We start from the raw sequence: 13862 nt of genomic DNA, 5'->3' as shown, positions 1-13862 counted from the left end.
TATAAGAACTAAAATTTGAAAAAGCAGAAATAAAATTACAATTATAGATAATTATAATTTCAAATACTTGATGAACTATTGTAACTGTAATTGTTGTTCACAATTTAATTCACTCAACACTGGTGGTGTTGAAATCTTTAGTCTAAGCACTCCAATCCTTACTTTCATCATTTCATCTGATTGACTATCAGTAACCAGCATAAAAACAGAATAGTCTTATTTACAAACCTCAAAGGTGCAAAATAATTATTCATGGCTCCAACAGCTGTCATTAAAATTTATTTTTTCTTGATTGACAAATGAAAATAATAAATTAACAAGCCTTTTAGGCCATTATCTGATAGCCCTAATAATTTTTTTTTTTAAGTTCAGAAGTGGTATAGAAATAATAAATATATAACTTATAAATCAGTACCTGGCACAGTAAAGAGAAACAGATTATGTAATTTAATTTTCCCAAACATAGATCTACTGGCAATTGATTAACGGAAAATACTTTTTTCATTATTATTAGCACAACCTCAATTTCTTATTCAATCCAATATCCTAAAGTTCTCATATTACCAAAAGTAGATCTTTAACATATTTGTTAATAGTTATAACTATTTTTAGCCTAATTATATACCATTATAAGAAAATCTCACGATATTACCTATTTTATTGGTCATTTGCAATAGCTTAACCCTCTAATTTAGTGGTTCATAAAATGGGGTGCCGTGAACATATACCATTAATTATTAGTGCCGCATGCAAATGCCAGTGCTGTAATAATTAATTTTGACAATGATTTTGCAATATAGAAGTTGAATCCATTTATAAAAATGGCAAAATCCACATCTTGCCTATGAAACATTTATTATTCATAGGACATTTAGACTTGGAAATAAATACATAATTTAGAAGTGTTCAATGCGTTATTGATTCTTCATGGGTTGTAATGGTGCTTTTATTTATTTTTTGTATTTAGGCATCTATTATTAACGATTACCTATTTAAAGTATTATACTGTAGTATAATATACAACAACGATGATGTGGCGAAGAAAGCTTGGAAAATACTGTCAAAATGTAAAGACAGCTCTATATGTAAGATTTATGCGATGTGTAGTAGTCTAAAAATAGCAAACATTTTCAGTGCTAAATAATTCCAAAATACTATGCCTGAAAGCTTATCTTGCTTTTACTTGATGTTAATCAAATTTTCCTCATGAGACCAAAATTAGCTATGTACAATCACTAACTACTTTCTAATATACAAATTTTCACAAATTAACCATTTACTCCAAAAAGTAAAAAAATTGTTTAATATAATTGTTAATCAAATTAATGTATAATTGTTAAAGTATAAACAACAATTTTAAAAAAAGATGGACTAACAGATCTTTTACAACAATCCAATATATTCATTGAAAGATTGCATTAATTTAGCATAGTCAAAGTAAAATTACAACATATTTCAAAAGCAATATTTTATTGTTATTTATTATTTCATAGTTTATTATATTAACAGGAGCATAAAGGTAACACACAGTTATCCATTCATAGTAAATAATAACTAATTAAGAACACGCCCAAATAAATATAATTGAAAAATATACTCCACTTTTAATTCCAAAGAATAAAAAAAACGATAAAATGACAATTCAGAATTTCAAGAATGTAAAAATAATAGTTCGACTAACTGCAAAAAGATAGCAGCACAAATCAAGGAAGGTAGAAAATAGTAGTTCCAATTAATATCACTAGAGGCCAGCACCAAACAGCTGATTCCGAAGCCTAGATACAGCTGGAAAATATTTACGATAATAGTTCAAGTAACAGTTTAAAGATAGCAGCACAAATCAAACAAGGTAGAAAATAGTAGTTTCAATAACCACCGCAAGAGACCAGCACCAACCAAACAGTTGTTCCGGAGTCTTGCACGAGAATTCTTTTTTTGTATTAGGATAGTAGGAACTTATAGGAGCTCATTCAATCGAGCCGACACAAAGAGGCCCTAGACATTGTCCGAATCATTTAGCTCCTATAACTTCCTACTCTCCTAATAAAAAATAAAATATTTTCTGCTAACTTCGGAGCGGCTGCTTGGATGGTGCTGGCACCTTGTGGTGGTTGTTGGAACTATTATTTTCTACCTTTCTTGATTTGTGCTGCTATCTTTTTGTAGTTAGTCGAACTATTATTTTTACATTCCAGAAATTCTGAATTGTCATTTTATCGTATTTTTTTTGTTTTATTGATTGAAATTAAAAAGTGTATGCATTTTTTCGTTTATATTTATTGAAGTGTGTTCTTAATTAGTTATTATTTACTGTGAATGAATAAATATACGTTACTTTATGCTCTTATTAATGTAATAAACTGTGAAGTAGTAAATAACAATGAAATATTGTTTTTCAAATATATTGTTATTTTACTTTGACTATGTTAAATTGATTCAACCTTTCTGTGAATGAATGTTATAAAAGATATTTTAGAAACTTCAAATAATATAAGAATTTAATCCTGATTTATGTAATAAGTTGTAAATCAGTTCTGTTATAATGAATTAACCATTTACATGAATAAAGAGAGTTAGGGTTTTAACATCTTCCATAAGAATGTATGCTTTATAATTTCTTATTATAAATGAAGAAATAAATAAAGATGAGCAACTGTGCTATTAAAAATATGATTTAACTGTGAATAAAAGAATCCGGAAAGAAATTAGATAATAAAATATGGTCATTTAAAGTATAGCATTATTTGAATTATGTTATGATAGTTAAATAGTTCGAATTGATAGTAGATAGTTTATACTTTCTATGAGTTTGTCTTACATTGGGTCTCATTACTTAGTTGCAAATAAGTTTTGTCATGAAAAATTGAAAAGAATGCTATTTATACATTGAAATTAATGATTGAGAGAAAATTCTAGATTTATGTTTTCGACATATTTTTTTGAGGATATATGTCCCAAAACCTTGTCATATATGAAGAAATTAATATAGATGATTGTTTCTTTTTGTTTTTACTTAGCAACACCAATGGTTCTGAAGAAGAGATCTGCAGACTTTTTTAAATAGTTAAATTAAATTTTTAATATTACCTATTGAGGAGTTGCCAAACTGGTTGCTGCAGGTGAGTATCACTGTCTTAAAATATACCCCCTCCTCCCCCCCAAAAAAGTAATAATAACCTAAATTAAAATAACAAATATACAGTGCATTCCAGCATTTACTATGCACTGCTTTTTCTTCTTTTCCTGTATATTCAACTGCTCTAAGAATAAATGTGCTGATATATATTTTTTTAGGCCCACCTGGGTGTTGTTAAATTTTTTATCTCAAAAGTTTAGGAGTCACAGCCCTAACTAATTTACCATTAATCCAATCCAGTTTAATCAAATTAGGCTAACAGATAATGACTAATTATATTATTAAATATAACAAAGTAGGTAACAACATAACAACACTATTATTCAACATTTATATTTATTACACATAGATCAATTATAAAACAATATTGTTTTGGTATGGTTCTCTTAGGCTCGCTAGAAGAAGCAGGTACCTGTTATTTGCACTAAATAATTTATCATATGGAAAATATTTTTACTCCACATATCTTATCATGAATTTTATAAACCAAATGCTATAAAGAAAACAAGATATTTCATAAAATATTTGTTACGTTTAATAAGTTGTGATTTTCACACCTTTGCAAAAATATATAAAAAAAAAGCTCAACCAGCACCATTTAAATCAAATTCAGAACAGCATGAGAGTGCAATCTCAAATCGTATTTAAGTATCACAAAATTGTTTTGTATGAACCAACATAAAAATTCATTACAAATTTTTAAAAAAATACAACTGAACCACTAAGTATCAAATTTATATAAATCAATATCTTGTGTATATTTATTTGTTCTCATGAATCATGTATCTCTGAATTTTTATCAGACATAATAACATATATAATTTCCAAATTTTGAACAAAATGAAATTATGAACATAAGATACACAAAAAAGGCAGAAGCTACTTTGTTAAAATAAAATAAAATTCACAATATTTGTTCTATACATACGTACTGCCCTTCCATAATAAAAGAGGAATACCTCAAGATTACCAAAGTAATAAAGTCTAATAGTAACAAAAAATAGTACCCTCAAAAATTAGGCCTAACTTCTAGGCATAAAGGTCAACTATCACTGACAAATTTTAAAAGAACAATTTTTTCCTCTATAACTATTTTTTTTTAGTAGCACCCCTTTCATTCTGGAAATGAGATATGTATATTATTAGCATATTGATGGCTCACTTCACAGCGGTGCTAAGTACATTTCCAATAATTTTAAAAACCAAACAATTAAAGATTCTCTCTTTAAGGAAAATTAATTGAAAAGTTGAAAGTTTCCTAGAAGAGAGAACCTTCAATTGTATTTTTCGTCAAGTTAGAGGAAATGTACTTAGCATCACTGTGAAGTAAGCCATCGATATAATGCTGTATGAAGTACTTATATAAAACATAAATAATTAAACAAATAGGGTGAACAATATCTGATGGTATAATATTGTATGTTTAGCTGTCAAAATATAACTGAAATTGGTTTTAACATCGAATGCATATATAAATAAATTTATGATGTAAAATTACAATTTTTTTCATTTCTAAGAAACCTGAACCCAAAACTAATGGAGTGTCAAATTCAGTATATGGTAAGAAAAATAGTTGATATGATAGAATTCTTTATCTATGAACCTGTAACCTATTGAGATTTGACTGTAATTAAATAAAATCCTAACTAATCTGAGGAAAATTACATTCCACTTAAAATAAATAACATTTAGACATAATTGCTGCCATATTATTAGACCAATAATATTTTTTTCTAGTAATAACAGAGACACATACAAAAAAGACCTAAGTTTTTTTTCAGTTTCAGAAAGAAATTAAATTTAAAATATAACTATTTATCTCAATTATCCTTAAATGAGGCACTAACATGCTAAAGACAGTAAAAAAAAAAATTGTACAAGTTAAAAAATTATTTTAAAGAAAGATTTTATTTATTCTATGCAAACAAAAAAATCCGGTCTGGTGAGCATATCGAACAACTTTTACATACCATTCTACTTTTAGATAAAATCATTGCTTATTTCAAATTCGATTTCTTAATAAAGAAGTAATAATAATTCACTCTTACCATATCTCTATTTATTCTTTAGGGAAAAAAAACTATAACTATTTTTGTTTCCATGGTTAGGACAATAGTCAAAAAGTTATGACTGTTACAACATGGAACATGAAAACATTTATTTTCACCTTTAATTAATTTTTAATTCTTTCAAATAAACAACAGTAAAAGTACATTAGGGGAAGCTTTTGTGATAATTCTGCATTTAAGGATAAGACCTAGCTGATATTAAAGATCACTTGATTGTACATTGATGTCGAGTTTAATCAAAAGTGTCAGAGCAATCTTAAAAAAGGGTAAAATAACTTATGTAAAGCGGATTTTCCAGATAAGTTGAAAAGTTACTGTCAACTCAAGTAAGCATCTATCTTAAATACGTAATTTCAGTTTCACAGAACTTTTCGTTGTGAGCTAGGCTGTTCACAAACCATTTTATGAGTCTTAGGTATATAGACTTAAAAATGTGTATTTCTGCCAAAATCTCAATATTTAAAATTATTCTTGATAGTTTTTACTTCTCCATACTACATCTTTCATATATATAGAAAAGAGGAATTAAAAATCATGAACTGTGAAACTACCATTCTACCGATTGATTTTCCTAATATTTTCCCACCCCACTGATTTTTTTAAGAACCAACAAAAATGTTATAATTCTTGACTCACTGTCTTCCCCATGTCAGTACCTTTTATTCTTTTGATTTTTTCTTATTTCATTTTGCAATATGAGTATAATTAATTCGAGTATAAATATCCCAATCGTCTTTATGTTTAGCAGCAAGAATTTTTAGATTTTAAAATCATAACAGCAGAAGACATTCTGCTACTCTCCACCTACCTCTTTGGTTTAAATAAAGAGTGCTTTAAGAAAAAAATTTGAGTGCATCACTATACATAATAATTTTAAAAAACTATTCATATATAATGTTTTTAGTACACTTTTAGCACTTCCAGGAATAGAGCACACATATGCCAAAATAAAGAGACTAGTTTTTAGAAAATAAATTTCAAAAATATATGCAAATTATGATGTAAACTACCACTTCTGTTTTCAATCATTCCCACCATATTTTTTATAGTGTCTATATCAAAAAAGATAAATGTAATATTTAAGACTAAATGATTCACTACAGTCCCAAAACAAGAATTATTAATTCATGTTTATGACAGTTTAATTGGAAATAACTCCTGGAAGATGAAATTTATACTAAAAAGTTGAATGTGTTTGAATCCAACAAATTAAGGACTTTCAGATTTAAAAAACTCATGTTATAACCCATAGGAATGGAGTGCTAATCGTATAATAAAACCTTGGATAGATACATGGTTATAATTATGTCATAAAAATGAAAATTTTTAAGGTGATTCTTCTGATGATGAAGAAGAACCTGGATAAGGCTATTAGAAAATAATATCTACTGTGTTTGAAAAAAAAGTCATCATATAACACCAGCATTAGCTAAGATACAGCCTATTGGAATAAACATTATGTTTTATACTTTTTCGCCATGATTAATAAACTTTGGATGTTAGTGTTTACTCATCGTTTGTATGAAACTAGCATGTACAATTTCAGAGTTTAGCTAGTATATTATAATTATTATTTTAGAGGATCTAAATCTTCCAATATTGAAAATTTTTAATTAATATATACAGTTACATCCAATTTTTCGGAGTTCTTCTTCATCCTGAGGATGTTTTTTATATTCATCTGTATATTTATTTCTTCGACCCATGCCCAAATTTATCCATGAAATGATTGAACTGTTTCCAAAAGAGTATCTTGTATCAATGTGACATTTGTCAAGCAGAAATTTTTGCAGAATATATAGTTTATACGCCTAGACTCACATGAGACTTGATCTGTTACCAATTTTTCAATGAAGAAGACATGAGAACTGAACACCAGTGATGAAGTATATTTTAATTAATTAACAAAATATCATTAGGTTTTGATTATTATACTGAAACCAAAAATTGACAACTGAACAAATTTTTTTTAAAAATAATTTTAGTTAAATTTTAAACCACTATCAAGATATCATTTCTGAGGAAATAAAATGTCACTAGTATTTCTTAAAAATATACATGCATCATAAATTCTAACAATCATTAAACAAACAAAGACCACTGAGATAATTATTTCTAAAGCTTATAAGCATGTAACTAGAAATGTTTAGATAGCAAGGTCACCTTGGGAGTACATCTCTAACTAATTTTTAGAAAAAGGTTTCTTAATCCCATTTAAGGTTTTGAAGCAAATTGATACTAAGTTTAATAGTCAGTAATTTTTATTCCAGTAGCTTTCAACCTTACTACTTACTACAATGCAAATATATGGCTTCAAAAATATAAATTTGATTTAGTATTTGTTGTTGATAAAAAAAAAAAAAGTAAGTACAACAAAAAAAGAATAATATAACAATTGTCTCCATTCTAAACATAACTATTAAAAAAAATATTAATAATTTATTCACTTCAATTTGAATGGTTTGAAGTGATACTTGAACTTCTCACAACTAAAAAATTAAGACTTAATTTTTCTTAGCTAGGGTGGAAGTTATCACATATCAGCTCGTGTAAGAATGTTTAAACTGTAAAACTATAAATAGCTACCATACCAATTTACTTTATTGGCAATTTTTTTCACGACTAAGTTTTAACATTGATTCTAGTACAATAAATAATTCTTATTTTTTTTTTTTTCCTTTTTTGCTTTTCAGTTCTCAACAATTTAAACTTCATATCAACAAGTTTACTCATCATAAAAAATAAAAATATATACCAATATAAAAACAAAACTTTACAGAAACATTGGGATATTTTACATCAACTAAAAAAAAAAAAATATTCCTTTACCAATATACACAGATATTTTCAGGAAAAACTCTTAGAGCGTTAATATATATACATACAAAGGAAAAAAAAATTAATAAAAAAAAAACAAAAACAGAAATAAACATTATGTTTCTACTTTTGCTATCGCAGATCCTGTGGCGATCCAGTAGAAGACTTGGGTTCTTCCATAGTAACAGGTTTATTTGTACTATTTATTTCAGTTTGTGGTTGCTGAACATTTGATGCCATAGCAATTGGGGCAACATCATTTATTTTGTTCTCTGAGGTTTGTTGAGGTTTGCTTATCGTCTCTTTTTCATCTTGTGTACTTGAACTTACTACATCACTTAATTTAGTAATAGGCAGTGTTTTCATAGATAATAGTTTTTCTCGTATGTATTCAGCCCTCTTTTTTTCAAACTCCTTCTTCCAATTAGACATATCATCATCTTTCTTCAGCTGCTTCAAAATTTGAAGATCCATTTCAATCGCTTCTTCTTTGTCCAAAAGTTCAATTAACTCGCTTATTTGTTTCTTATTCAGTTTAACTCCTTCATCTCCGATGATATCCAACATCTGAATTAGAAAATAAAAGAAGAGGTAAAAAAAAAAAAAGGTCACATAGTGTAAAATATTGATAAAAGAATAAACTTACCTTTATTAGCCAATCAACTCTGACAAGGCCATCTCTATCAGCATCCAGTTTGTTTAAAATCTCAGAGAGCCTATCAAGACCAGCGGACTCAGTGACACCTTGAATTCGCTTAATCGAGTCGATCAATTCATCGATTCGAAGTACATCTTCCCTACAAAAACGATTAATATCCAAACAAAAAATTAATAAATTCATAAATAAAGAGTACACTAATTGATTTTAGTGATATAAAAATGTACTTAGGAATTTTTTGAGAGCTTAATTAGGTCAATGTTACATTGAATCAAATCTTCAGTAAAAGTAAGATGAAAACCTCTAATTAAAATAAAAATAATTTTAATTTTTTAATTTCATAATTTAAATTCATAATTAAACATAAAGTTGGTAATAAACTCAATCATCCATTGTAAAAGACTATGGAAATATTAATTTTATAGTTAATTTAAAATCAGATAAATTTCCAGCTTGAAAGTGAATTTTATCAGAACAGGACCTTGTGGATTAGGTTGGGGCACCAATGCCAGGGGGGAGGGGAGGGAAGGGGATGGTACGAATTGAGGACATAAATTAAAGCCAATACACCATTATTTATCATAATTGAAATTACAATAAGCCAGGTTAAAAAAGAGTCGATAAATGGTGGAACTGCAAAGGTATAAAATCAAGAGTGAACAAGATACTGGCTCACTTGGACCTGTAGGAGGGGAACACTTAGTAAAACCTTTCCCAACCCAAGTGATGGCCCTGGATATAGTTAATATTTTTAGTTACCTAATAACTTGTAATTACATATTTTTAAAATTTAATTTTATGTATTGTAGCTTAAACTGTAATACCACATAGGTACGAAAAATCAACAATGCAATTTATATATTTCAAAAAATTAAGAATTAACATACCATTCTAGAGACATCTCATCTCAACCATTGTTTTTAGAATCAACATAATTTTTTTCTGGCTTTAAGCATGCTTTCGAGATGTCTCCAGAATGAAACGTTCACTTCCTTTTTTTTTTTTAAAAATGATGTAATTTTTTTTTACTAACAAGGTATTAGCTTTAACAACAACATTATTTTATCTTATTATTTTTTTTACAAAATATTGAGCTTGCTCTAAAGGAGAAAGTGAATATGATAAGACAAAATAATCAAATATGATAAGACAAAATGATCATATATGATACGACAAAATGCTCGTAAAATTAAAAGAAAAGGTTTTTTAGCACTATTCAATTAATGGTAATGGTATCACAAACATGTTGATGTTCCAAAAGTCTAACAATTAATATATAATAGTATGAGCAACATGTTTTTGGTTGAGAATCAGGATCAATAAAAAGGATATAATAAAAAAAAATTTTAAATTTTAGTTTTTTATTACACCACCTTGACTGATCTCCAAATAAGAAATTATCTTTATTTAATAAATCTTACACCATGACCTACATATCCCTTTTGTCCTTGATCTCATACCAATCAAATTCTCAAAATTCCATATAAACCATCCTAATCCTTTGGTTCAAACCTTATCTAGTTCCACCCATCCCTACAGCCCACCTCAAAGGTTGAAATGGCAGTGGCCAAGATTATCCAAGTAAATAAAAATGGGACAATTGGAGTTCTGGCAATGGTCAGATTCTCCACTCAAGTTGAGTGTTTGCGGCTTTGGCGCACTTGTTCAGGGAGGGATGTGCGGGGTCTTTTGAGCTCTGCTCTACTCCTCCCACGTGGGGGGATAGAGTGGGCTCCTCCAGGATCCTCAGGTCGATTGTGTAAATATTGTATATATGAGTGTAAAAATGACTAGAGATTATATTATTTTATCATTATGTTATTTTATTTATTTATTTTTTCATACACATAGTTTGATTATGTTCAATTTGTTTATTCTTCTGTTTGTATATATTTTAAAAGAGATTTTTTATTTTTATTTTATTTTAGTATGAATGTGATCATTCATCACTATTACTTATTGCCCACAACTGAGTGGCAGATTGTAATATTTATCAATAAATAAAAAGTATTTAAAAAAAAAAATTTTTTTTAATAAATCTAGGATTTTCATTAGTAATAAAACTAATAACACTACTTCATCTAGTTTCATTTACTTTAAATATGATGTTATTTAATCTAATATTTTATTTAGTTTAAAGTAATTTAATAAATATTTAGTTTATTTTTATTTAGTTTGTAGTTAAAAATTATGAGTTAATTATAAGTCTTTTAGTAAATAAGTGAATTTTAAGTTACCCCTCTTTTTTCTCCGCAGGTTTTTCATTTTGCTCAAGTTTAGTTAAGACATTGTCCATCTTCGATATCAACTTGTTCACTTTTTTAAATAGCCTCTTAGCTGCCTTAGTTTCTTTCACTTCTTCAAACTCCTTCGACATTTTTAAAGTACTCTTCAAATCATTTATATCCTAATAAAAGAAAAAAAAATTACTACAAAAGATATAAACGGTAAATATCACCCAATTATAGCATTTTTTATTTTTTAAGTCACCTCTTCATACTCCACCATTTCCTGTCTTAATTCCGCTAAAGATTCCTTTTCAAACAACAACTTCTGCTCAATAGCAGTACCAAGAGCAGCAATGTCTTTCGACGTGATTTCCTAAATAAATGATTTTTTTTTGTATATTTTTGTATACCATACTTTTTAAAAATATATAAGGTATTGGAATTATTGTTATAAAATAAATAAAATGTTTACATCATCTGTTGCTTGTTCTTTAATAGCAGTCTTCTTGATGTCATCAACGATAGCTTTCAATGCTGGGTCCACTTGGCCCATTAACGTAGGAGCAGGATCTACCATTATTTCTTCTTTCAGTTTTTCAGCTTCCTGATTAATAAATTGAAAATTAAAGACTAAAAAACTACTAAATTATTAAAGAAAATAAATATGTATGCATAAATGACAAATTAAAGATCTTTTTTGAAGAGGGTTAGTAACAACCAACAATAAAACAATATGAGGTCTACAATAGAGATTTTACTTATATTAACATTATATTTTTACTAGCAAAATTGTTTCAGTAATATCAATATCAAATAAATTAATAATAGATATATCCTACAGAAAAAACTTTGATGGTAACTTGTTTATTTTTTAAAATACTAAAAAAAAAAAAATTGCAAGAATGAATATGATTATTATCAAACAATCTTTTTTTTTAAAAATAAAAATGACATTAGGTTGGAAAATGACGAATTAATCATTATCTGTTAATACAAATAAAATATCATTATTAATGAAAATACACTAAAAAAGGTTGTTAATATAATGACCAGAAAACATTCAAAGAAAAATAAAATAATAAATTGAAGATGGTCTGGATGCGGTCAAATAAAACTTAAATAGTGATAAACTATTAGAGTTTTATTTGACTGCACCTGGACCATCTTCCATCTATTACTACACACGGTCAATCAGCAGTCTTCCAAAAATTGAATAATTAATCAACTTGCCTTTTGCTGAGTTTTTATTTCTTCATCTTGCATTTCTTTCCTCTCTTGAATTATCTTTTCAATTTCTTCTTTAACAACTTCTACCTTGGTCTTATAATCGACTTTACCTTCCCGTTCTCCAATGACAGCTTTCGTGGCTGTAGCAACAACATCAGGAAGAGCCTGGATGGTAGCTGCCAATTTCTGTTCGGTAGGTATTGTATCGGGAAACATGAAGGCCTAACAAAAATTAAGTGAAAAGATGGAATCAATAAAAATTCATTTGTTTTAAAATGAATAAATTTTAATATCTTGAGAAATAACAACCCTATTAAGACAATGATCCTTAAAAATCTTTCTGTAATAGATGTACTGGCCGAAACTGTTAAAAATATAATTTCAGAAAACTTTGTCTTATTTTAAATGTCCTTTATATAAGTTGATGATTATAAAGTTGTGATAGTGCTTACAAACTTAGTTTTTTTTTTTACTTTATGACACCATGTTTTTGTCTTCCTTAAATGGGTCATCAACAAGTGATCAATCTACTGCATTCTCTAATTGCATCCTGAACTCAAATATTTCCATAAGTTACTGCATATTAAAGCTAGAAGTAATAGTTTGACAAACATGTGCAATTGAACATGTTATACAATAAAAAAAATAAGCCAAATTACACAAAACTTATAGAAAATTGAATGTTAATTGAACAGATATGAATTATCTTTTCCTGCAAGACGTAGTTATAGATTAAAGTTTTACTTTTCTTTCTTTTTTTTTTTCCTAATTTGAAACTGCCATTTAAATTTTATATTGTGCACGGCAGTGTTTTATTGAGTTAAGCATCATCAAAAGTCAGATAATGATTATGAATACATGCAAGATCCATACAAATAGTTATTATTATATAGATCATATAAGCATTCAATTTCATGTTTATTCTATTATTTACATTTTTAAAAATGTATTAATTTAAAATTTACCTGGGTAAGTAGGAGAAGAGATGGTGGGACCTTTTTTTCCAAAGATAATTCCAACCATTGTGCTAACTGGGCTCTCAACCTTTCTTCTGAAATCCCAAGGGCACGCATACCTCTGGCCCTGCAAGCTGCTTGAAGTTCACTAACGTTTAAAGAGTTGATACCTTCTTTCTGTATCATCTGGAAAATATTATTCATCCTGGAAAGGACTGCAGTGCGATAATGTACAAAATAACATAACTCAAAGCCAATAGTAACCTATCTTCTTCTAAGAGCATTCTAGAACCAACCTTATCGTCGGCCATGAGACTTCTCAACTTGAGCCTTAGTTGAAACCGGAGCAAGTTTGTGGTACCGATAGGATTCATTTCCATAACCCGGCACAAGGCCATCAGCTGAGGTCGGGGAAGATTATCTAAAGTTATTTCATCTTGAAATAATTTTGAAAACTTCATTATATCTTCTGAAGTAGTCATCCCTCCACTGGTGCGAACCTATTAAATAACAATTCATGTTTATTGCAGCTGCTAGTCAAATATTATATCAAATATAAAATAATAATAACAGTATTATTAAATTTATAATTTATACTGGATGAGTTTCATTTGTAAATAGATCTTGAGAATGAAACAACCCCGAAATGTCGTTATTGGTTTTAATGAAATAAAATAAAATAATTAAAACAAAGAAGAGTACTTTTCATTCACTAGATCTAATAACTGTTCTATACGTACCATTCATATGATCTATAAAACTATTAAATAT

The 13862-nt window shown here is 27.8% G+C and overlaps 1 protein-coding gene across 1 annotated transcript in view; it reads right to left on the bottom strand.

Annotated features, from left to right (window-relative positions):
* Positions 1 to 8131: 8131 nt before the first annotated feature.
* The window catches only part of LOC106683051 (mitochondrial proton/calcium exchanger protein), a 10410-nt gene continuing 4679 nt past the window's right edge, over positions 8132 to 13862 (bottom strand). Inside the window, exons 5-12 of the mRNA XM_067052988.1 lie at positions 13388 to 13591; positions 13101 to 13277; positions 12135 to 12357; positions 11381 to 11508; positions 11171 to 11281; positions 10918 to 11087; positions 8669 to 8819; positions 8132 to 8589 (exon numbers count right to left, since the gene is read on the bottom strand). Of these exons, the coding sequence (XP_066909089.1) occupies positions 8155 to 8589; positions 8669 to 8819; positions 10918 to 11087; positions 11171 to 11281; positions 11381 to 11508; positions 12135 to 12357; positions 13101 to 13277; positions 13388 to 13591 (1599 nt within the window). The 3' untranslated portion in view covers positions 8132 to 8154. The remainder of the gene's footprint in view (positions 8590 to 8668; positions 8820 to 10917; positions 11088 to 11170; positions 11282 to 11380; positions 11509 to 12134; positions 12358 to 13100; positions 13278 to 13387; positions 13592 to 13862) is intronic.

This window comes from Halyomorpha halys, unplaced genomic scaffold, assembly GCF_000696795.3.
Source record: "Halyomorpha halys isolate HHAL.00 unplaced genomic scaffold, Hhal_1.1 Scaffold459.1, whole genome shotgun sequence".
NCBI classification, from domain to species: Eukaryota; Metazoa; Arthropoda; class Insecta; order Hemiptera; family Pentatomidae; genus Halyomorpha; species Halyomorpha halys.
This window is presented reverse-complemented; position numbering and strand designations above follow the sequence as displayed.